The sequence below is a fragment of the Pleurodeles waltl genome, chromosome 3_1, assembly GCF_031143425.1.
Source record: "Pleurodeles waltl isolate 20211129_DDA chromosome 3_1, aPleWal1.hap1.20221129, whole genome shotgun sequence".
In the NCBI taxonomy this organism is placed as follows: Eukaryota; Metazoa; Chordata; class Amphibia; order Caudata; family Salamandridae; genus Pleurodeles; species Pleurodeles waltl.
In genome coordinates, this window is record NC_090440.1 from 374802521 (window position 1) to 374827154 (window position 24634).

At 47.0% G+C, this 24634-nt stretch overlaps 1 protein-coding gene across 1 annotated transcript in view; it reads right to left on the minus strand.

Annotated features, from left to right (window-relative positions):
• The window catches only part of HOMER2 (homer scaffold protein 2), a 519584-nt gene that overhangs the window by 286668 nt on the left and 208282 nt on the right, over positions 1-24634 (minus strand). Inside the window, exon 3 of the mRNA XM_069222560.1 lies at positions 20912-21043. Within this exon, the coding sequence (XP_069078661.1) occupies positions 20912-21043 (132 nt within the window). The remainder of the gene's footprint in view (positions 1-20911; positions 21044-24634) is intronic.

Genomic DNA, 24634 nt, shown 5'->3' on the forward strand with positions numbered 1-24634 from the left:
CACTTGATTATATGTTGCACTTAAGGGAGAGAATGTGGCGTTACAGCCAGAGCTGCAGACTGCAACTGGGAACCAGGTTCGAGTTTTGGCGTCAGTTAAACATCCTGTCATTCTGGGCAAATCACTTAATGTCCCAATGCCTAAAGCCTAAAGCCCAAAAGGAACGTGTTCTTGTGTAATATAGCTGATGCTCATGTAAAGCACTCCAGTACCTCTGGGTCACGTCTGAGCTATATAAAACTGCAAAACAAAACCCAAAAAACAACAAAATTCATAAGTGTTTTGCACACTCCTATCATTGGGTTATACTTGGGCTACATTTGGGCTCTTTTTCTCGGATGGCCATCTTAGGATACTTATGTTTTATGAAGCTCCCCAAACTCATTTACAGCAGTATTCTCAGTAGAAAATGCTTTGTTTTCCACTTCCATCAAGATTGTGGTCAGATGTGCCACACTTTTGGCATAAATTCAGAATTTTAGCACTCTAATTGCTCCTTAGAACACTGCAGTAAACTGATAATCACCATGGAGTTAACTGGCAGTCTGCTTTGACAAAGCTCCTCATGTTGTTCCTTTCTAAATTAAATGCTTCAGGTTTTACCCGTTTGATTCAATCGAGATGGCTTCAGGTGTGCCACACTTTTGTCATAAGTAAGACTTTTAGCGGTCTAGCTCTTTTAAACATTTTGGGAGACTGCAGTAGAACACAAAGGAATCAAGTGACAGACTGCTCCAGTTGTAAGTATATGCTTTACTGAGAATGTCAGACTTGATTCTCATACGGCTGAGAAAGACTGTGTGAATTTACAGAAAACGTGCTCTCATTTTAGCTCTTGGAAAACCTTCCATACGCTCTAAGGAGAAATCATGTGAAAACAGTTCTCTTAAACACAATTCATAAAATCCCAGCAGAAGGCTTCTTCACAGTAAAATCACCTTAGCAACAAATGATTTATATTGCAACTAACATCTGTTCTTTATAAATTCTCCTTTTTGTGACCCTCAAAACCGGCCATTCATTACAATGCACTTCAATGGGTTGCTATCATGTATATTGGTCCCTAGATGGCTGCCAGCACTATCTGGTTGAAGAGCTGACAGCCAGTCAGAGGCTCACCATGAGATATGCGCTGAGGCTCTGTCCAGATAGCTATATTTCTTTTTTCTTTAATATCTCAAAATCAAACTGAATAAATTTACACCAGATCACAAAAAGCACACTTTCTAGACCAAGAGCTAGCTTTCTGTAAATTTGGTGTAATTCCCTCCAGTGGTTCAGGCTCCAGTAGAGTTAAAAATCCCTATAGGAAATAACAATGGAAACACTGCCCCCCTCTCCACTTCTTTTTCTCAGCCCCCGCTTGTCGAGTCCATCAACTTCCCAGAAAAATGCTATGACAAAGTAGGACATTTTTTGGGGAAAATTTCGTGCAGATTTGTCAAAGCCACCAAAGTTATAGGCAAGTCAAAAAATGATTTCCCTATGAAGCTAGGTCCTAACTATAACTAGCGACCATTAGGTTGTATATAAGTGTGTGGATATATATATATATATATATATATATATATATATATATATCATCCACACACACACAAAAAACAAAATGTAAACATTTTAAGGAAACACTACTCCTTTGACGTTGATGGACAAGTTAACCAGCATGGCAAGAAGCAGTGTATTTTTAACTGTGTTTCCTCCTAGCGCATTCAGGAGCTGTGGTAGCGCACAAAGGGGAGGCAAGGGGCAGGGTATCTAGCCTTCTCACTTCTGAAAATGCCAGTAGAGAGTAAACCTAATTCATTACGGCTGTAATGAGGAAGTGAGGCGAGGAGATAAAGCCTTGATTTCATATCAGTAATTTGCATTGCTCCAGTTTGTTGATTTATGCCACATTTTAATGAAAGCTCCATGCTATTTGCAGCCATTTTGTATGCTCTTGCTCTACTTAGGCCTCTACTGTACTTTTACAGTGACACTTGGAAGGGTGGATTCACAAATGACTAGCTGAGCATCGAAAACCAGAGGTTATCTATTATTTCAAGGTCCTCTCAAACCATCTCATGAGAAAGCACTGCACCTGCTAAAACTCATCATCTTCAGTTTCAGTTTCTGTCCCAATTTTTTTTCCCTTGCTGCTTATGGGCCGAAAGTGCATAAAAAATGAATTACGGGAGAGTCAGCTTTCACTGCTCAATAACTTGGGTAAGCTACGCACTGTCTCACTAGGTACCTATTTTTTTATATTTCTGTTTTATTAAATGTGTTTTAGACTAAGCAGGTGTTGGGAATCAAATTCTTTACAAGTAAAATGGTGCCTTGAGACGGGAAACTGTCTCAGCCCGAGATAAGAAGAGAGCTGGATCTTGCTAGATTTCTGAGCGGGAACTGGGGTGAAACCTGGTCAATCACTCAACCTACTAATCAGACTGGAGAGCCCCAGCATAGCCAAACTATAAGGTGACGTCTAGTATGGGGAAAGGTGGAAACAGGCAGGAGTGCAAGGCCTCTACAACTGACCAGGAGTGGCTTGTGGGGCTTTGAAGGGGTGGGGCAGGGTGGCGCATTGGGGGGGGAAGAGATTAATTTAATAAAAAAATTAAAAAAAGAAAACACTTACCTTCACTCGCTGCCGCCACCACTACACTGCTCCGCTCCTGGAGGGACAGGCTCCCAAGCCTTCCCTGCGGCCAATCTGGATGCTGCTCAGGAGAGCATTAGGATTGGCTGGGAGTGCACAGCCAGGGAGCTCCCAAGCAGACTGGGAGCCTGTTTCTGCAACACAGTGCCAGGCTGGAGACAGCACAGTGCACTTGTGTGTTTGGCCGGCCCGAGATGGCTGGCCAAACATACATGCACACTGAGTGGAGTGCTCCGTGCACTCCCTCCATGGCTGTCATCCCCAATGCCCTGCCCCTTTTACTACAAAACAATAATAAACATAGTTTTAGTTTTGTAGTAAAAGGTTTGCTGCTGCTGGCGGGGGCGGCACTCCTCCGCCATAGCGAAGGCGCTGTCACTGCAACTGACCCTATGAGGATGAACATGTGTGAAAGAGGCTTACCGATTCAGCCGCCCCACGTTAACCAAAGTTCGGCTGAAGATGTGGCGGCCAGTATGTGTGTGTGTGTGTGTGATGAAGACAACCCCCCACCCGTTTTGCCCATGAAATCAATTAAATAAAATAACTGAGGAACCATACCCTCTGCGTCTCTCCCTCCATGGGATGAGCTGTAGTATCACAGGCGGTCTCTTGTGTTCTCCTGTGTGAACACAGACTAGCACTGAGGACTAAGAAATCTAAAGTAGGAGAGCAGCCCGGAACGAAAGGGACCGATGCTCATGCCATTTACTAGCAGATGGAATAAAATATGTACAGATATTTGAAACAGTGGGTGACACTCACTACTTAAGAGAAGGAAGACCTTTACACAAGGAAGTACCCTTTGTCAGAGTGCTAAACTAATATAAGAAAATGTTTGAAAGATCCTAAGACTAAGAGTGATGTAGAACAACGGTAACTGTTTAACTGCCAAGAGGAAACAAACAATCATAAGCATGAATTACAGACCTGTCAGATGAATGAGACTCAAGAGAAACTCCAATATCAGATCACCCATTTCAGTGACAGTTTCAGTGCTCCTTGTGCCCTTGCTGTCCCTACCACCCCCCCACCAATTACTTTCCCAAATTCCTGAAACACCAGATAAATCCACAGACAAGAGAGAAGATGACATTCTAGATGTCTTGAATTTCCCCTTGCCAGTTGAAGTGCTGGGGGAGTACCAGCATTAGAACCCAGAAATAAGGTAGTGCCAGGCATCCCTTTTGGTAAGAGGGGCGCATGGACATAACAGAAATGAGGAGTTAGGGGATGGAGTGCAACATCCCCAACGAGAGGCTGAACCCACTACTCAACCCTATTTTCATTGGGCCTTAGAAAGACACAAGACAGACCAGGACATCAGTCCAAACACCCAGGAAAGCATAAGAATGTACTGCATAAAGTAGGGTTAGAGGGAGAAATCAAAATGACCAACACAATAAACACACTGCACCTTCAAGCACTCCTGATGAGTCTCCTGCAACTCCTTTACATACCTTAAGGGACTATTCTGAACCCCTATGAAGAATTACTGTTCTTATTCCCTTGTCCCCACCTCATTTAATTAATAGCAAGGAACAATTCTAAATATTATTGATAACCTCACAAAGGTCAGTGAAGAACTGCAAATGGTGTTTTAAGTGTACAAACTACATTGGAAAGATGTGAATCAGTTTTTCAGATTAGTGGTGAAGAGTGAAGTGAGATTAATTAGTGGCTAAAAGCAGTTTACTAGGACACGGCCTGACTGATTGTGCTTTAGCAGCATCGAAGGACAGGTTGTTGAATGTTGTGATCAAAGTATGTCTAATCAAACCTAACTGACTAAGATCTCCAGTTGTAAACAGAGCAAGGCTGAGTCTTCAGCAGATTAGACAGGTTTAAGCAGGTGTTTCAATGATACTCTGGTATAGATCACCCCCTAAAATCTGCTTAGGAGAGTTGGTGGGGCCACCCTTTAGACAGGGGGTGGTGCAGAATTAATTACACACTAGTTGTCTTGTAAGGCAAACTGAGAATTTATCTGAAGTTGTCACAAAGGCCACCTACTGTGTGAGCATTCAAGAACGAAAGAATCAAATGAGTCAAAATTAACATCTTTACAAATGAATTAGATCCAACAAACTTTAAAAGGGAGGGGAAGGAAAGAGAATGGTATCCAGAGATGGAGCCAGGTCGACTGAAAGAAAGGGACAGAAATCAGCAAAATACTGCTGGAAAGTCATCCTTCAATTGTGGCTAACTCGGACACTGGAAGAGTGATTGCCCTAACCTAAAGTCAGGAGTCCCATCCTAACCCAATCCTCCTGAATCTATGCAAATTGTTCACCACCACTATTCTGATTACTAAAGCAACCCAGGGGGGTGCCAACCACCTATCACAGTAGTACAAAACTGCCCCTCTGCTAAGTGTCTGATCAATAGAAAACCAAGGCTGCCCCCTCCTGAGACTTCTAACATTGAGTGTGGGCCCATCCTAATTGCTGACAATCCTTATTCGGTTGCAGCCCATCTGATCATCACTAAACACAGAATCTCTCCACTGCAAGATTGTCCCATTATGAGATTCTCCTACTGCCTGCCTCAAATTTGACTTTGATTTGTTGCTCTTGCTTAAACCCGGTTTTGCTAATGTCTACCTCTCATAGTGGTAAGCCAATTGACTGACTACTAGTTCGAGAACACCTTACAAAACCCGCAAACTAACTAGGGAGGGGTGGAACTCTCAGAGTTTAACTCAGTTACATAAAAACTCCACGAGAATCTGCGGAGTTCCGCGAGCAGAATTCAAGCATATGGCTCTGCCTGCACTGATTTTTGGCACCAGGAGCTTTTTTACATGCTGTAAAATCAGCGCAAACGGCAACACACAGCACTCCAGATGGTGGAGCTTTTTTCTGCCACTCAAGCAGATTTTGTAATCGAGCACCGGCTTTCTCAACAGGAAAGGTTGCGACCTTCCACGACGGCCCACGTTGAGAAATCTCACCAGGAGGCATTCTTGCTCCCAATAAAATCATGCTAGGGGACGCAAATCCTCACTCGTGCCAACGTAACGCTGGAGATCCACACGCAAGAAAGAAACTGACATGCGTTGGTTGGCAGAGTTTTGCCAGAACTCCATGCTCCAAGAGGAACACGAAGTGGGCAAAACTCTATTAACTCTGCTAGCGGAGCAGAATGTTTCACCCAGCCCTAAAAATAACCTATCAGATTCACCAACAGTGAGTGTGCCTAGCTCTTTTCATGTCTGAGAAAGGACGATGGAGCAGTTTTAGCCAGCTATGCAATATATACTCTGCATGAAATTGTTGAAAGCTGGCATTTGCCCCAAGTTAATTCAGCACAAGTGGCTGAACATACTGCCTTGACTTGTGCAAACTTCAAGTATGGCTTAGGAGCTGCCCATGACTGTGAATGCAGAGAGGGTTAATCACCTCAGCGGATCAAGAACGGGACAGGTATACAGACTTTGTTATATGCACTCATGCTGCCACTGAAAATAGTAATTATAAAATGTGCAGCACACTAATCTATCTCAGATAGAAGTCTCCTACCGAAATGTGTTGGCAGACTAAGCAACTAGAAAGATCGAGTTGTCTCCAAACAGCAAGACTATAATGTATGTGTTACAAACTAATGTATTTCCTGTACTTTTTCATAAAGATGTGTATGCATTACAGGAACAGACATCCAATTTGGAAAAGTATGGATCAAAAAAACTCCAAAAGGAGTCAAGATGGTCACCTCTGAAATATGAACTCCCCAACTTAGGTCACTTATCAGACAAGTGCCCATGTCGGAAAGGATGGTATTATTTGTGTTGAACTGACCCACAGGTATGTGCCCTTCTTCTGTTCTACTGCCCAAAAACTACTGCCACCCAGAGTCTGCAGGGGAAGTGGAGTACAGTAACTCCCATACTAAAAAACAAGTCAAAAATATGCTCAGAAATCTATCTGAAATAGTCAGATGTCCTACACTTGGCACAACCAAGCCATTCCAGAAAAAAAAAAAAAAATCAAGTCAGTTAGAAATGGTGATGGGCAGACCCACAAGACTCCTTTCGAATCCATCAGTGTCACACCACTTCTTTGAATCTGCAACAGAATGATAATGTGGTCTTGAGAGTACTGCAGGCAATTGATTCACTGTCCCTACTGTTTCTATGCTCAGGTCGAAGCCTTGCCTTGCCCAAGTGTCCAACCGACATTTGCCAAGACCTGAATCCTGCAAGCTGGGTATTTGCAGACGTCCATCAATGGGAGTCCATTCTGAAGTCCCTGATCACCAACAATACTGTGAAGTGCAGAGGGCTCCTGGCCTGGCTCCATGCCAGTCCATGCAAGCATGTTTTGGACTCGCCTGGCTGCTCAAGCGGAGCATCCAATTTCTTGCACACCTTTGGGTCCTAAACCTGCTTCTTTGTACCAGCATGCTTCGTCATCTCAAGTAAGGAGTTTGCTGCCTGCTCCATCAGAAAATGTAGTTGCCCATTCTCATTGTTACCACGTCCTAGCAAGGCTATAAATTGGCATGCACATTATAGCAAGATGCCTATAGTAGCCTGGCCATCCATCTGCTTCAAGTCACTTGCTTTGGATCTCTGTGCAGTACCTTATAGAAGTTGAACAGCAGTGGTGGGGAGGAGACTGCACAGTGTTTTATGTCCATTTCAGGATCCAACTTCCATATATCAGCAGAATACCAATGTGCATTGGTTGAAGAGTTAACAAAAGGGTTTGAACTTTCCTGAGCTGGATTTGAACTCATCCGCCTCTGATTTACCAGGGAGCTTGCTGAGGATTCCTGTGCCCTTAGCGAAAGAGTCTAGTTTAGACCTGTATTTCCACAGGCATCACAGAGGAGTGCATTCCTTTCCCCAAGAAGTACACTATGGATCATCATAGATACAGCACTCCTGATTATTACCTCATGGCCCTGCCCATCCACCTTCTTGTCCATGCAGTTTTGTAAGTCAAGCAAGGACTGCACCTCTGAGAGCCCTACAGAGGGTAATATACCGGACTACTACCCCCTCTTAAGTTTAGACTGGCCATTGGAGTTCTTTACACCTACTATGGTCTAGATGCTGCATATAGCACCTATTTTGTCTGTGGGAAAGAAGCCTGCCGCTGGCTACCTAGTCACTGGACAGGTACCTGCTGCACTGCCTATGCGATTCCTATCCATCACCTCTAATAAATTTCCCTATTGAGAAAGAAACAAAATTATAGAGACTCAAAAGAAAGTGGCGCCAAGATCAGACTTTGGACAACCACACAGCCTTCAAAAACGCCATCCGCAGACACCAACTAATCCGAGCCGCCAAGGAGCTCTTCAACATTGTGAAGGAACTCTCCAACCCCAGCTCCAAAGCCAACGACATCCCTCCATCCCAAGACCTCTGCGACTCCCTAGCCTCCCACTTCCATCGCAAGATTGCAGACATCCATGACATCTTCAGTACCCAGATCCCCCCAGCAACCACCGACACCACAGATTCACCTCCGACCAACCTCCTGCTCTCCTGGACCCCTGACAACACCATCGAAATCATGAACACCATCCACTCCGCTCTCCACCTGACCCCTGCCCTCACTACATCCTCAACAAAGCAAGCTCGGTCATCGCACCCCAACTGTGGAAGATCATCAACAGCTCCTTCAAGTCTGCCACCTTCCCAGGGAGCTGGAAACACGCCGAGATCAACGCCTTCCTCAAGAAACACAAGGCAGACCCAAAGGACCTCAAGAGCTTCCGGGCAATCTCCCTGCTCCCCTTCCTGGCAAAAGTCATTGAAAAGGCCGTCAGACAATTAACCTGCTTCCTCGAAAACCGCACTCCGGACCCTTCCCAATCCAGATTCCGCAGCAACCACAGCACCGATATCGCCCTCATCCACGCCACCGACATCAGAACCATACTGGAGAGTGGCAAAACTGCGGCCCTCATCCTCCTGGACGTCTCGGCCACGTTTGACTGGAATCCGTGACAGAGCCCTGGACTGGGTCACCTCCTTTCTTACCGGCAGAACCCAGAGAGTCTGCCTCCCCCATTCCACTCAGAAGCCACTGAAATAATCTGCGGCGTACCCCAGGGTTCGCCCCTCAGCCCGACCCTCTTCCACATCTACATGGCCCGCTCGCTAACATCGCCCGATCTCACAACCTCAACATCATCTCACACGCCGACGACACCGAGCTGATCCTCTCCCTCACCAAGGACTCCGCCAAGACCTACCCCCACGAAGGAATGAAGGCCATCGCCGAATGGATGAAGAGCAGCTGCCTCAAAGTCAATTCTGACAAGACGGAAGTCCTCATCTTCGGCTCCACCCCCTCCGCATGGGATGACTCCTGGTGGCCTGACACTCTTGGAACCACTCAGACTCCCAACGACCAAGCATGCAACCTAGGATTCATCTTGGACCCCTCACTATCCATGACCCAGCCTGTCAATGCCATCTCCTCCTCCTGCTGCTTCAACACCCTCTGCATGCTCCGAAAGATCTACAAACGGACACCCACCGAAACCAGAAGAACAGTCACCCAAGCCCTCGTAAGCAGCAAGTTGGACTATGGCAATGCCCTCTACGCAGGAACCACGGGAAAACTCCAGAAGAGGCTGCAACGCATCCAGAACATCTCCGCACGCCACATCCTGGACATCCCCCGCCACTGCCACATCACAGACCACCTGAAAAACCTGCACTGGCTCCCAGTCAACAAGAGCATCACCTTCAAACTCCTCACCCACGCTCACAAAGCACTGCACAACAATGGACTGGAATACCCCAACAGACTCTCCTTCTACACCCCGACCCGGCATCTCCGCTCTGCCGACCTCGCCCTCGCAACCGTCCCACGCGTCTGCAGATCTACAACCAGCGGTAGATCATTCTTGCATCTTGCCGCCTAAACATGGAACACTCTTCCCACCCACCTGTGACAGACCAAATGCCTCCTTAGCTTCAGGAAACTTCTCAAGACCTGGCTGTTCGGGCAGTAGCAGCACCTCCCCCCACCCCTTCTCCCCCCCCTTCCCTCCTTAGCGCCTTGAGACCCTCATGGGTGAGTAGTGCGCTTTACAAATTCTTGATTGATTGACTGATGTACGTTGTTGGCCATGCAATTTGTGATGTTAGGATACATACAGTAGTAACTAATACCTATTGCATTGGGACAGGTATCTGATCAATTAGAGGCTCAAATAACTCATTTTTACAAAATCGAATGTGCATTATTGTTTCACAGCAAGTGAGGGCACAGCCTCGTCTTATCCATTAATAATTGCTGAAGTTTGTTCTAGTGATGTACGTTCTTGTGAATGTAAGCTTGGGAGTCGCCATGAATGGGAATGTGGTATTGAAATAAACCGAATACTTTGTAAAAAATATCCTTTAGTTTGTACCTAGGAGGTGCAAATTGAATGGACTGTTAAACCATTGAAAAGACAAAACCAAATTACGTTGCTTTATACTACATTTTAATGAAAACTCCCAGTTGTTTAATCACCACCAATTTATATGCCCTTATGAACTTAGGCTTGCACTGTACTCACACTTCTGACTTGTGTAGCCTCCTTTTTGTAGAGGCACTTGTAAGTGAGGATTCACAAATTACTATATCAGCGACTGGGAAATGTACATTATCTATAAGTTTTCAAGGTACTCTCAATATTGATCATGAGAAAGCCCCGCACCTGCTGAATTCCGACTGTCTAGAGTTGCAATTTCTCTCATGTGTCCCTTTTTATTAATGCTTGTGGGTAGAAGGTGATCAAAATAACGCAATGAATTGTGGGCGCACTCAGCATTCTATGCTCAATAATTCTGCTGGCAAAGCTTATTCTTGATATTTGTGCTTTAATAAACATGTTTTAGTCTTCAATTAGGCATAGAGTCGCTGCTTTTCTTTTACGTGATCATGAATTAAAACTGCAAAACAACTGAAATATACATGTTATGGTTAGGACGATAGCTCCCACAACAGCCATTAACCGATTAAAGTTAACGTTAAAAGGCCTCACTAGAAAGGAAGAGCTGTAAAAGACGCTGAGGGCCTTGGCAGCAAAAGAGGCCAGTGAGCCCACAGGAGGAGGAGGAGAATGCTATTGTGGCTAGAACAGAGCAGAGCCTGCATGGTCATTTTGTAGATGATATGGATCTGCCTGGGGAAAAGGCACCCTTCAGGGCAGCCAGCAGTGTTTGTTCAAAGGGTCTAACCCCAGAGGAGCACAATTTGGAGCTTGAAAGGCTAAACATGGAGGCGAAAAATCTGGCCATAGAAGAAAGGAAAATTCTCTTAGCTCACAAGCTGAGCTTGAGGGAGCTGACTTAAGGAGCAGGTCCAGCACAGATTGTGGCAGCAGATCTGCAGTGAGGTCTGAGGAGAAGGTACATATACCAAAGGATGCGGTGAAGAATTTTGTTGTGGGGGGTGACAGAGCAGTGGTTTAGGGGTTATGTAGTGGCACTGAGAATGAACAGGGTCCCTGAGAGATATTGGGGGTAGGCTTGTGGAAGTGCTTCTCAGTACAGGGGAGGGGCACCTTGTTGACTTTGGAAGAAGATGGGATGAGATACCCTGCCATGAAAGGACCCGTAACTGAGAGGTATGGTGTCACCACAGAGTTGCAGGGAAAAGTTTAGGGAGAGAACTAAGCTTAGTTCTCAGACTTGGGTGAAGTAAGTTGATTCTTTTTGCAGAGCACTGGATGGTTGGGTGAAGGGCAGTGAGGTAACAGACTATCAGGTGCTGTACAATTTGATAACATGGGAGGACTTGTCTAGTCGTTTTCCAGAGCTACACCAGCACTTAATTGACAGCAAGCTTACTGACCCCAGAAAGTTTGCCAAGGAGGCTGCGGCTCACTCAGCACCATGGTACAAAATACGTTGTATGTGGGAGACTCAGCCATGGATGGGCAGGGTTCCCAACAGAGTGGGAACAAGGATAATCAAGGATAAATGTAAGGAGTTCTCAAAAGGGCCCTAAACCAATTCCCAGTGTAAGGATTTCCAAACCCCTGTTGAGAAGAAGAGTTGGTTCCGTTCAAGAAAACCTGCAGGGAAGGGACCCTCAAGGTGTTTCACCTGTATTCAGGAAGGACATTTCAGGGGGAGACCCAAGCATAAAATAGGTTTCTCCCCTCCCCCCACCCCCTCCCTGGTGGGCAGACACCAGGGGTGGCCAGTGTAGTGCTTGGGGAGAAGTTGGGCCAGTTAGTGGTGGGGAGCCAGCTGAGTTAACACCAATCTCCCTTGGTGAGGGTGAGGTGGTCCAAAGAACCCTCATGCCCTACAACACTAAGGAGTACAGGCAGTGGGTGACCATCAATGGGAGGCAGGTGGAGGTTTAGAGTCACGGGAGCCAGTATGACAACTGTCCGCTGTCATCTGGTGTAGGAAAGTAGCCTATTTTCTAGCATGGTTACCTCACTTTTTTGCCTGTTTGTCAGTGTGTTTGACTGTGTTCACTGGGATCCTGCTAACCAGGACCCCAGTGATTATGCTCTCTCCCTTCTAACATGGTTGTTGGAACCTTTTTCACACATTTGGCATACTGGTGCCCCCATGTAAGTCCCTAGTATATTGTACCCAGGGCATTGGAGTGCCAGGGGATCCCTATGGGCTGTAGCATGTACTATGCCATCCATAGGGAGCCCAAGCAAAATTTTCAGCTGGCCTGCCATTGCAACCTGCGTGAAAGGGTGCATGCACCCTTCCACTACCAGGTCACTGCAAGTCACCCCTTTAGTAGGCCCTTCTAGCCCAGGGGGCTGAGTGCAAGTACCTGTGAGAGCACCCCTACGCTAGCAGGTGCCCCCATGAACTCCAGCTCCATTTTTCCTGGATTTTGTTAGTGTGGGGGACACCATTTTATGCGTCTACTGGACATAGGCCACTACCTATGTCTAGCTACATAATGGCAACTCCGGACCTGGGCATGTTTGGTATCAAACATGTCGGAACCATACCCCAATATTGTTGCAAGTATTAGAAGAATGATTCCATGCACTCTGGGGGATCCTTAGAGGACCCCCAGCATTGCTACCACCAGTCTTACAGGGTTTTCCAGGCAGCCCAGCTGCTGCCACCTCTCAGACATGTTTCTGCTCTCATGCTGCTTGATCTGATCAAGCCCAGGAAGGCAGAAAAAAGGATTTCGTTTGGGAGAGGGAGGTTATACCCTCTCTCCCTTTGCAAATAGGTGTGACTGATTTGGAAGGGGTATCCTCGCCAAGCCACTGGTTCGCTTTGAAGGGCACATTTGGTGCCCTCTGTGTATAAACCAGTCCACACAGGCTCAGGGACTGTTGGTGGAATCCGGACAAGCATTCCAGTCTGCAATCTCCTGCCAGCGTGGGACATCAACTGCATCCTCCAGGAACTCAACTCAGTCTTCAGGGGTGCAGTGCTGCCTTCCTGTGTTCACTGGTAACCAACTCCTGCATCTTCAGTGTGGTGGGTAGGAGCTCCTGTCACCACTGGACTCTGTTGTGCTTTCTAGACTTGGTGCCCTCTCTCCACCGGTCCTACTTCACTGGAATCCACCTCTGGGGTCTTGCAGTCTCTTCCGGGTCTTGCATTTCTTCTCTTTTCTTCTTTGTGGGTAGTTTGGGGAAAATCCAGTGGTTAACGCCTGCTTTCCTGGTCGCTGGGGGGTGTTGTTTCACTTACCTCTGTGGTTTTCTAGTACCACCAGCTCCCCTCTACACTTTCCACTTACCTAGGTGGGGGGTCCTTTGGACACATTCCAATTTTTTTAGTATATGGTTTGTGCTCCCCCTAGGGTCACTTTTGGTTATTGCAATTTGCACTGTTTTCTAACCTTTTCTATGCCTGTTTCTGATTGCTAGTATACATATATTTGGTGTATTACTTACCTCCTATTGGTGGGTTGCCATTCTAGTATTCTGTGGTATTGTGTACCAAAAATAAAGTACCTTTATTTTTGTACAACAGTGTTTTCTTTCATGTGTGTTTGTGTTGTGTGTCTACAGTGGTATTGCATGAGCTTTGCATGTCTCCTAGATAAGCCTTGGCTGCTCATCCACAGCTCCCTCTAGAGAGCCTGGCTTCTAGACGCTGCCTAATATGGGATACCTGGACCTGCTATAAGGTGCAAGTACCTTGGGTACCCACCACACACCAGGCCAGCTTCCTACATCTGGTGTCTGAGGAGCAGGTAATCCTTAATGTGGTCCACCAGGTTATAACAGTAGACAACACTGAGCAGCAAAGTTTGGTAGCTCAGGTTCTCTTTGAATTGGGGTGAGGGTTCTCAGGTTCATTGAGGGTAGCTGCAAGTCCACCCATGCCTGCTGATGGTCTGCTAGGGAATGACCTGGCGCATACCACCTGAAGGGAGGTGAAGCTCAGGTCAAACTTGGAGACGTTAGGATTGCCAGAGTGGGCATGCTTGACCACACAGTCCATGGTCGCGAGAGAGAGGTATCAGAAGGACCTGGAACCTGAAACAGTGGCCCAGGTGCCTGCCAGGAGGAGGGGGGCAAGCTGCACGGGAAACCCACTTGTGAGATTCCCACAGTCCTAGAGGAGGCTGAACCTGAGTGAGATGCCCCAGAACCTACAGGGGAAGAAGTGACCGAACTGGGGGGCGTACCTGAACTGACCCGTTGGCAGGGGGAAGGAGGACCTACCAGAGAGTTCTGCGCAGCGCAGAAAGAGTGCCCCACTCTTGAGGGTCTTCAGAAACAGGCTGAGACCATGGCAGGTGGTGAAGCTTCGGGATCTCACTGGATCTATTGGGAGGATGATCTTCTGTATAGACCAAGGTTGCTGAGCATGGGGCAGCCCATGTGCTGGTGACACCCCTGTGTTTCAGAGCCTTCCTACTGGGTTTGGCTCATGATGTGCCACTGGCCAAGTCATGTGGGGAAGTACAAGACCTTTAACAGGCTTGTCATTCACTTTTATTGGCCCCAAATGAGGAAAATCTCAGATGTGTTCTGCAGGACCGGTCATACCTGCCAGACGATTGGCAAACCTTGGAAGACATGCAAGGCTCTTCAACAGTTTCCGGTCGTTAGAACTCCTTTTGAGCAGATGGGCATTGACATTGTGGGGCCTCTGGATCCCAAGACAGCCATGGGAAACAGGTGTATCCTGGCCTTGGTGGACCATTCCACCCAGTGTCCGGAAGCTATCCTTTGAGGACAGTGACTGTGCCCACCGTGGCCATGGCACTTATGGGAATCTTTACCTGTGCGGGTTTCCAGCAGAGGTGGTATATGCCTAGGGTACCGATTTCATGCAATTGTACATGAAAACTATGTGGAAGGTGTGTGGTGTTACAAGTTTACCACACCTTACCACCCCTAAAGCAATGGGTTGGTTGAAAGGTTCAACCATACCCTGGTGGCATGTTTATGGGTCTCTCGGAACCCATGAGGCATAAGTGGGATATCTTGTTACCATGGCTGTTATTTGCCTACAGGGAGGTACCACAGAAGAGGGATGGCTTCAGCGCATTTGAGCTTCTTTATGGGCACCCTGTGAGAAGGCCTCTCAGTTTGGTGAAGGAGGGCTGGGAGCAAGCTTCTTATAAGCCACCCCAGGATGTATTCAGTTACATGCCGGCCTTCAGGAATTAGGACAGCCCGCTTCCAGAAACTCACCTAGGAGAATCTGGAAGCTAGCCAGGAGGATATGAGACACTTGTACGACCAGAATACCACTCTGGTTGAGTTTCAGCCTTGCCAGAAAGTGTGGGTGATGGCCCCAGTACAGCCCGTGCTGTCTGGGCCATTTGAGGTGACAGAGTGAAAGAGTAATGTCACCACCTGGTGGACATACAGACTTCTAGGAACCCTTTGAGGGTCCTGCATGTGAACGTCCTCAAGCCGCACTTTGAAAGGTCTGAGTTGACCATGCTCAGGAGGGGTTCCCCTCTCAAGTCTTGGTAGGAAAGGATCAGGCAGCTGTGTCAGACACAGAGCTGAGGCTTCAAGGGAAGGTTTTTCCATAGACCACTTCAAGTCGCCATCTTTACACGTAACAGAAAGCTGTGCTGAGGGTTGGGACAAAGGTAGACTGATGTGACACCCTCAGACTCGGCAGAGGTACCCACCTTCAAGAACTTTCCACCCCCATATAAAAACTCCAGCTCAAGAAAGACACACGCACTGGACCTGTGAGGTACCACAGTGAACAAATACCCAGCTGGAAGAAGAAGCCACATAACTCAACTGGAAGGAAGAAATAAAGGACTTTGATGCTAACTGCCACAGGGGAGTGGGAGTGCTTCTCTAGGGCCAGTGGTACTGGCCCTTTATAATCTGAGGAAAAGTACAGGTATGGACCTGCTTGGGAAATCCCTGCAGTGTTTCCCTGGATCTTTTGTGGACTGGTCCTGCAGCTGGGTGACCCCCCCCCCCACCCCATCTAGGGTGGGGGCCACTTAAGCCACCACTGACACCTGTGCTCTGCAAGATTGCCAAAGCCATAGGGCCTGAAAGTGAGTCAGGGTGGGTACTTTGCCTGGGGGGCTTCTCCATCATTCCCTCCACAGCCCACCAGCAAAGGTAGGTTCAACAACAGGAGAATTAGAAACCAAGGTTCATGACAACAATATCACAGAGATGACAGGGGGCCTGAAGAAAATACTCCTGGTGGCTAACGTTCACCATGAAAAGTTGAATGACTCCAAGATAAAATAAATCAGCCCACAGGGCTGAAGAAAATTAGGAATAAAGTCCGATTCCCCATTGGACTGGGCAGGAAACCAAGCGCATAGCTTTTTGCTATGAATCATTTATATCCCTTAGGGAGGGCCAAGCTCCCTGGCATTGGTGCAACCTTCACTTTATTTAAATGAAGAGGGGGCATGTATGGAGCCCATGTCAGAGCCTCTCAGCCCAGAGAACCCATCCATGGGGCCTGATACACAGAATGCAATGCTGTGCTGGGGGACTCCATCTCCCTGGAATAGAACAAACAGACAAGATTATGGAGTACTGATCCGGCTTCTTGTGCTAGTATATGGCCTCCTGTCGTCAATGGAGGCAGGAGAGTCACTGGGTCCTGACCCGCCCACAGGTAGAAGTACGGGCAAGAGCACAGAAGATGCCGGCAACCTGGTGGCATCAAGGGAAGGTGGTGTGGAGAGATGGCTGCTTCCCTGGAAGTATTAGGCCTCCTCCCCCACACTACCCTCAACAAATGACAACATTGGGTGCCCATGTAGGCATTGGCACCAGAGTTGAAAACTGAAACGTGCAGCACAAGGCCCCAAATATGAAAAAGAAAGCATTTCTGGAAAGTGTCAAAGTCACTGAAAACTGACTAGGGCAGAATAGTTCCCCAGAGGCCCTTTTCTAGGGACCAAAAACTAGCATATTTGGTTTCTTTGGTGCACCAGGATGGGCAGCTGCGACACAAACACTTCAGTAGAGTGGGGGACTGAAGAATAGGCAGCCACCCATCATAAAGAGTTGCTCAATGTTACAATAAGTTTTCCAGGGGGAAGCTTTCCACGTTTTTAAAGCACTCCTGGAGATTGTGCTTTTGCACAGAGGCTCGAGTGCATGGGATTCTTGTTGGTTTGTTCTAAAGTTGCAGTGGCAGCAGTGTAAACCTAAAATAGGCATTTGCAAAGCCAATAGGTCTGGCGCTGACTGACAGTATTTTAGCTTTGGAAATTCTGTCAGTTTTGCCAAACTTTGTCAGGGGAGCTGCTAAGCCCTTCAATCTCTCAATCTTATAAAAAAAACTAGAAGAAGCATAAATAGTTCCTGATTTAATCAGGTGTTCACTTCTACATTTAGAGAGAGAGAGCAGGCTTCTATCAAGTTATTAAGCAGCATTTATTCAACGTTTTGCAACTGCCCCTCCTCAATGATATTCAGTGCACTGATTACTTCTTCTCCCCTGTGCTAGTATAACATCTCACTTCATCAATGCCGAAGTATAAAATGAACATGCCTTCCATTGACACAATCATACCAATTTTACTTTACTTAAGAGATTGTACTGAAACAATTCCATCCATATCCCTTAAGATTGATATATATTTACAGACTATTTCCTACGAACCATACACATACACACACAAATATGTCCTTCTATATTACATATTAAACTACTAACTTGAGAAAGGTTTTATACAGAATCATAAATGTGTTTACAATACATAGCATACATCTCCTGCATCATATTACTTAATGCAAGCATTGGCAAAACCAATCAAATCAAAAGCTCATGGATACCACCAGACCGAAAAAAGTCAGTCAGTCTGGCGTTGGCTGCCAGCCTCCTGCCTTTGGTAATGCGTTTTTTATATTGTTTTTGTAAATCTTTATTACAAATTAGAGGGCTGAAAAGATGGACTGAGGGACTTTCAGACAGACAGACCGAGGACTGCACAGCCAGCTGGATAGCTAACTAGACAGAGGCTTGACTAGACAGACTGCTAGACACACAGCGTGACCTGGGCAGATAGACATACATGGTTGACTAGGCATATAGACAGCCAGACATACAGTACATGGTCGCTAGGCAGATAGCTAGACATGTAGAGTGGCCTAGGCAGACAGATAGCTAGACATACAACGTTACCTAGACAGGGTGTCAGATGGAAATACAAGGTTACCTAGACAGACAGACGGACAGATAGAGTGACAGACAAGGAGTCGGGGTGACAGACGACAGATAGATACAAAGGACAGGAAATTGTATAAATCGCACAGCAATATAGTTGTTAAATGTCTAAATAAGCATGACATAAAAGAGCACTGAAAGCAAACTAGAAAACCACACAAGCAAAACCTACAGGGTACACTGGTTTACAATTATGACTGAAGTCTTCAGTTAACATCCATACCAACATGACATACAGGCAGTGCAGCCATAAATGCACTTTGTTGCAAGCATACTGAAGAGAGAATACTTTTTATAGAACATCTTCAAATGGACACAATCTGGTATGCTGTGAAATACGAGCAGTCAGATAAACAAAGTATTCTCTAAAAGGACTTTACAACAGCATTAAGAGCAGACAGGAACTATTAAAACTGGAATGTGATCAGTGCTCATAAAAAAAACATTTAAAAAAAACCATGTCATGTTATCACATCAGGCTCAAACACAAAGGCAACACTAAAGTAAAAATAAGAACACTGGGAATCGAAGAGAACTACCCTGTGTGCGGATGTGCTCCTTGTGCACTGCAAAATACAGTAATTGAAAATGAAGTTAGCAAGTGGCTGAAGCAGGCTGACCCACTGCCCATCCTGTATAATGTAACTGGCAGAAGCAAAACACGAATGACAATAGACCACTGGATGAAAACAGATGGCTAAAAGCCCCCTTTTAAAAGTATGTTATGCATAATTTAAGTAAAATCAAAATGTCTTGACAAACATCAGACCTAAAAATTACTCAACCACATGTTGAATGTACAATGCTTTATTGAAAATGCTCACATTAACAGTGGGACATATTACATATTAACAAATGTCTCAGATAGATGGTACCATCAGAGGATGCTATTAATGTAGTTTGCAATTAGATTAAATGTTGTATTTCTATTTTTACAATTGTAATGAAACTGACAAAGCTAGTAGGTCTGACATTTTACAGTTGCAAACAAGGGTACTGTGTCTATAGGCATGTGATATATGGTTACAGCTAGCTGAGGTGCCAACTGTTCTGCAGGTGTCAAAGGTATTTTGATAAGACTATTTGTATGTATTTGTAAATTAATACATAGTGTGCATAATAATGTACTTTTCCTGGGCTACGTTATTGAGTATTGTGACATATCAGCAAGCTAGGGGGTACTTGTCCACACCACTTCCCGTTAGTAAACCTTAGACAGCTCTGCTTCGCTATCCTTTGACAGTGAAGGGCTACAATGGGGTACTTGATTCTCAGTAAGAGAAACTTGTGAACTTATTACTTGCGAATGACTTGCATCCTCCGCAATAACCCAATTTGTAAAGAAAGAAAGTAGCTTTGATGTCCAGCCGTCTAATCAAAAAAGGCAACAGAAAATTCAGTTGCTTTACTTTTAGTTGCTATTGGCAAGCTCAAGAGTACTTTCTTTGGCACAGTGTCCAAACCACTGTGGGAGTTTAACAATGACAACAAAAAAGATGTCCCTAGCAGAGGTACTTTGCAGGACATTGTCATTTGGCAACATAGCTCTACAAATAAGTCTGAAAATGTGTAAATAACTCACAAGACCAGCAAAGAACAACCCTGTCGCCATGGTGTGGCTTTAGCATATATTCTGAGTGCAGGCATCCTTGTTATCTCATCCTTACGAAAAGTCTTAGCAGCTGGTAAGCGACTCTGATGCCTTGGAACCATCTCAGTACATTGCCCGCAGCCTGTTTTCACTGGTCCAAACATGTGGAAACCGCTGACCAGACACACAAAACTAGGGAAACCCATCATATAGATCCAACAAAGTTTATCCTGTTTCTGCCCTTTCCTTCCAGGGTCTTTTCTTTCTTGCCTCACGCCTGCATCGTCTCAGGATCCAACCACGCCAGTCCAAGGCAGTGACATACAAAGTGGATATCACCTGAGAATTTATCCTGTGTAAGCGGACAGAGTTCCATTATTTTTATAAAGCCTAAGGTGGCATTTTAAACTAGGCAAGACTGCCACCTTTACGCTCACAAAACCCATTCATGATGGCCAACTGTACCCAGATTGTGCATAAAGAAACTTTTCTATCCCCTGACGGACGTCAACAGGTCAGTATTAGAAATGTTAATTTATATTAGCATATAGCATCTTATAAAATCAACTTTATCCTGATTTTGCCCCATAAAGTTTTTTGCCGTGTAAATTATAGTTTACATTTTCATACTTAACGTTTTTGGGGCCTAAATTCTTTACATCTCGACTGAATGCAATTTGTATTTCCTGATTCCAACATCTCCAGAATCTGTGGCAAACGTATGCTCTTAAAATGCGATCATGGAGCTTATGGGTACCCTTTGCTAACAACGTCTTTAGAGAGCCTCTGGTTTTTCTTCAACTCCTAGCCTACCTAGGGCAGTTTACTATACAAATCTTTTCTTTTTGGACTTTTGACCTTTGACTTTGTACATGCAGAAATGTTATACATTCTGAACATTAGTATTTACTCAGTAATTAAGGTATTTACAGGTATTATTCAAAACCATCCACACTATTTTTCAGTCTTATGGTGGCATATTTGCAGATCCTGCCATTACCAATCTAAAACACTTACAACTTCTTATTTGGCTGACTGAACAACTTGTTTCACCGAAACACAGAAAATATTTTGCAGGAAGTTTGCTTACCTTGGCTAGCTGCTGTTCCGATCCAAATCCCAGACCAAACACAGTGTTTGCTCTGCTGTCTGCCCATTGGCCAAACTTTTGTGACGTTTTTGTAAAAGTCATGTTAGGCGAAATTGTGCTGTTTATTATCACCTGTGAAAACGATTAGATACCTAAATTAAGTGAATGCAGACATAATCAAGAAATACTTTTTTAAAATTAATGTCAACTCTATCCTATGTATAAGGCAGGTCGTATATTGAGAGCAGGGAGGTTCTTGTGAAAGTTTTTCAAATTTCCTTTGATGTAAATAAAATGTTGAACTATTTTAGTGTATACTCATTTACTGCTGCAATAGATAAAATTAATGTGCTAATAAACATTTAATGAACTGTGTACATATAATTTTACTAAGTTAACATTATAAAATCAAATGTAGCAGCACTTTTCACTAATCGTAAACAGTACTTTATCAACAGTAATTTATATGTCTCCACATAATTTCTGCAAACAAGCAATAGCATACATTTTCAAAAGTACTGCAAAAGTACAGGCAATAAATTCATACTTTTAAGGAGACCCCGGGGGGGACCGCCGAAGAATGAGGTCCCCCCCCCTCCCGGGAAGTTTGGTGAAGTGGTATAGCCCACGGGCGCCGTTGGGCGCTTTTGGGCTATTGGCGGCAAGTATTTAATCCTGCCATCTTAGGTGTCAGCACCATTTTGTTGGTGCGACACGGTGGCCGGAAGTAGGGTATTTCTGGCGTGCGTGCTTAGGGTAGCATTTAGCAGTATTGCTTCAACATGCTTAAAAAAAAAAAAAAAAAAAGAAACAGTTCTCAGGTGGAAGTTTTTTTTTGGTAGGCGTTGGCGACACCTGATCGGTTACGCGGCAGGGCAGCAGAGAGCAAGGTGCAGGAGGCTCTCCGTCTCCTGAGGGAGGCGGGCCGCCTGGACACCTTGAAGGAGGGCGTGGAAGGCCCGTTGCGCCCACCGCGACGGGCCTCCGGCGGCAGCGGTGATCACCTGCTCTTCGCCGCAGGCTCAGGAAGACAGGCAGGTGGTAAGGAGGAGGGGCGGAGGGAGGGGCAGGGCTGGGGGTGCGGCTGTAGGGGGCCACGGGAGGGCCTCGCCACCTCGGCGGCCCAGCCCCTCTGTGGCTCCGAAGCTGCGCGGGGCTGGGTTTCGCGCCCAGGGGACTCCCCAGGGGCGCGCGCTCGCCCCAGGAAGCGGCGCTCTGTGCAGGCTGGGCTTGGGCGCGCAGCGGCCGAGGATTCGGTGGGCCGCGCGCCCACGGCCCGGGCCTCCCTGCAGAGGAGGGTGAGAGGAGCTGCACAGCGCCGCGGCTCTGTGCCAAGCTCAGGAAAGGGCAAGTGAGCCTGCAGAGCAGGCAGTACGTGTCGGGGGCCCAGGGCCCCTAGGCAGATTGGGGTCACGGCAGGCAAGGAAGAGGAAGGGTTTTTACACCTAGATGACACAGAGCGGCAGGGCCACGTGGTTGGAGGCCAGGCTTGGGGGGATGGGAAGTCCTCAGGCAAGTCAGAAGGGGCTGAGGAGGTAATGGTGTCAGGAGGGCCCGCGAGTTGGGATTGGAGTGACGGTGAGGAAGGGGGATCATGGGGGGTAGAGGAGGATGGTATTACTTTACGCATGCTCCACCATCGCCGCACATACGCACGGGCGGAATACAAGGAGAGTTTGGGAGATGCAGGGGATGTCAGGGGAGTAGAGGAGGACGGAGTAGAGGATTGTGAGGAGGTGGAGGGTGAGGGGTTAGGGGATGGGGAGGTTTTTGAAGGTTTGGGGAGCTCCTTGCATGTAGGATTGATGAGCGGCTGCATCGGGACCTGGGCGGGTCTGGGGCGGCCCGAGGACCCCAGGAGGAAGTGATGACGAGGCCCAGCACGGCCGGCCAGAGGACGTCTAGAGAAGTTGCGCACGGCCGGACCGCGACCAATGGGGTTTCCGCAGTGAGCAGTGGCGGAGTGGGTTCTGCGCCCCCCGTTGCGGCTTTCCTGCGGGAGTGGCAACCTGGTAAGGCCTTTACAGGATCTGCGCAGTTTTCAGTGGATGCGGCTCAGGTGCAGGCAAGGGTTTTGGGGGCGCCCTGCCTGCGGAGGATGAGGGGTTTGACGTGATGGAGGAATTGGATTATGATGAGGACAGTCTGGAGGAAGGAGAACTGCAGGAGGAGAACTGCAGGAGGAGAACAAGTGTGCATGGTGGAGTGCCGGGGGGGGGGGGAATGTCTAACGCTGTTCAGTCATTTCAGACCCCAGAACAGGATCGCAGACAGCAAGTTCCACTACGGAGGAGGACACTGGAGCAGCCTCAAGTATTGAAGGCAGGTAAGAGGCGCAGTGCGGTGCGCACTGGGGCTGTTTCGGTGGCGGTGGAAGCAAAGGTAGGCGATACTCAGGACCGGCTATATAAAGGGGTCTACGTCGCGGATGTCTAGGTCGGGCCTGATCAAGTTGAAGGGGACAAAGCGGACAAAGGGTCGCAGCAGGACAAAGGGGCATCTTCGGCGGCGGGGGAGGCGAAGGAGGAGAAGGCGGCGAAATCGGGGACGGACAAGTCCGCTGTCGGGGCAGACAAGGCCAAAAAGTTGCCGTACATGGGGACAGCGAAACCTCTGGGGGCCCACTTAATGTTGACCACTAAGGAAAAGATTTGGAAGGGGGAGTCCGTGGAGATGCTCAAATTGTTGCATCGGGAAATCAGGGCAAAAGAGGGTTCGAAAGAGAAGGAGGAGAACGAGCTTGCTAAACGTCCAAAGGTGCCGGTCACTATCGAAAATTGGACGGCTGCGTTTTTAATATATGCCAGTGTATATTGTGAGCGCTTCCCTGAAAGGGTTGTGGCGCTCTTTAAATATATGGATGTCATTAGGAAGGCGTATCTTAATTACGGCGGTTATGCCTGGGTACAGTATGACTAGGAATTTCGGGCAAGAATGGCGGCCGATGAGGAGGTTAAATGGGGTGGATTGACACGGATCTTTGGCAGCATACCATGGGGCCCACAAAATTCGGTAAGACTGTGTTTACGGCCAGTGGTTTGCCCATCACCTACCAGCCCTTTCGAGAGCGCCCCACTCAGGGTGGGGCAGGCACTGTGGCAAAGGGAGGGTCAGCTGCAGGGAGCGGTCCCACCAAGACAGGCGCATGTTGGGACTACAACAAGGGTCTGTGCACCTGCAAATACTGTAAATTTCGACACGAATGCTCTCGCTGCGCGGGATGACATGTGATTTTGCATTGTAATGTCCCAGCAACACAAGGGGTTGCAGGCACAGGGCAGGGTCAGCAGCCTGGGAGGAGCAACTCTGGGAATCAGCAGTCCGGGCGTTATCGGGGTGGACAGGGGCCTTTGGGAAAAGGCTTGTACGCCGGTTAGATTGGACAGATTGGACCCGTGGTTGTGCGCGTATGGAGACAAACAGGCGGCTACACTTTTGTTCCAGGGTTTCGCGAAGGGTTTTTCATTGGGATACGAAGGGCCACGGGTGCGCCGGTGGTCGGATAATTTACGATCAGTGACTGGGAAAGAAGACATTGTGCTGGACAAGCTGTGAAAGGAAATAGAAGAGGGTCGCATGGCAGGGCCTTTCAGGGACTGGCCGCTGGAGAATCTCATGGTTTCCCCTATTGGGGTTGTTCCTAAGAAGGAGCTGGGACAGTACAGACTCGTACATCATTTGTCGTGGCCAGAGGGGTCCTCTGTTAACAATTTCATTCCGGAG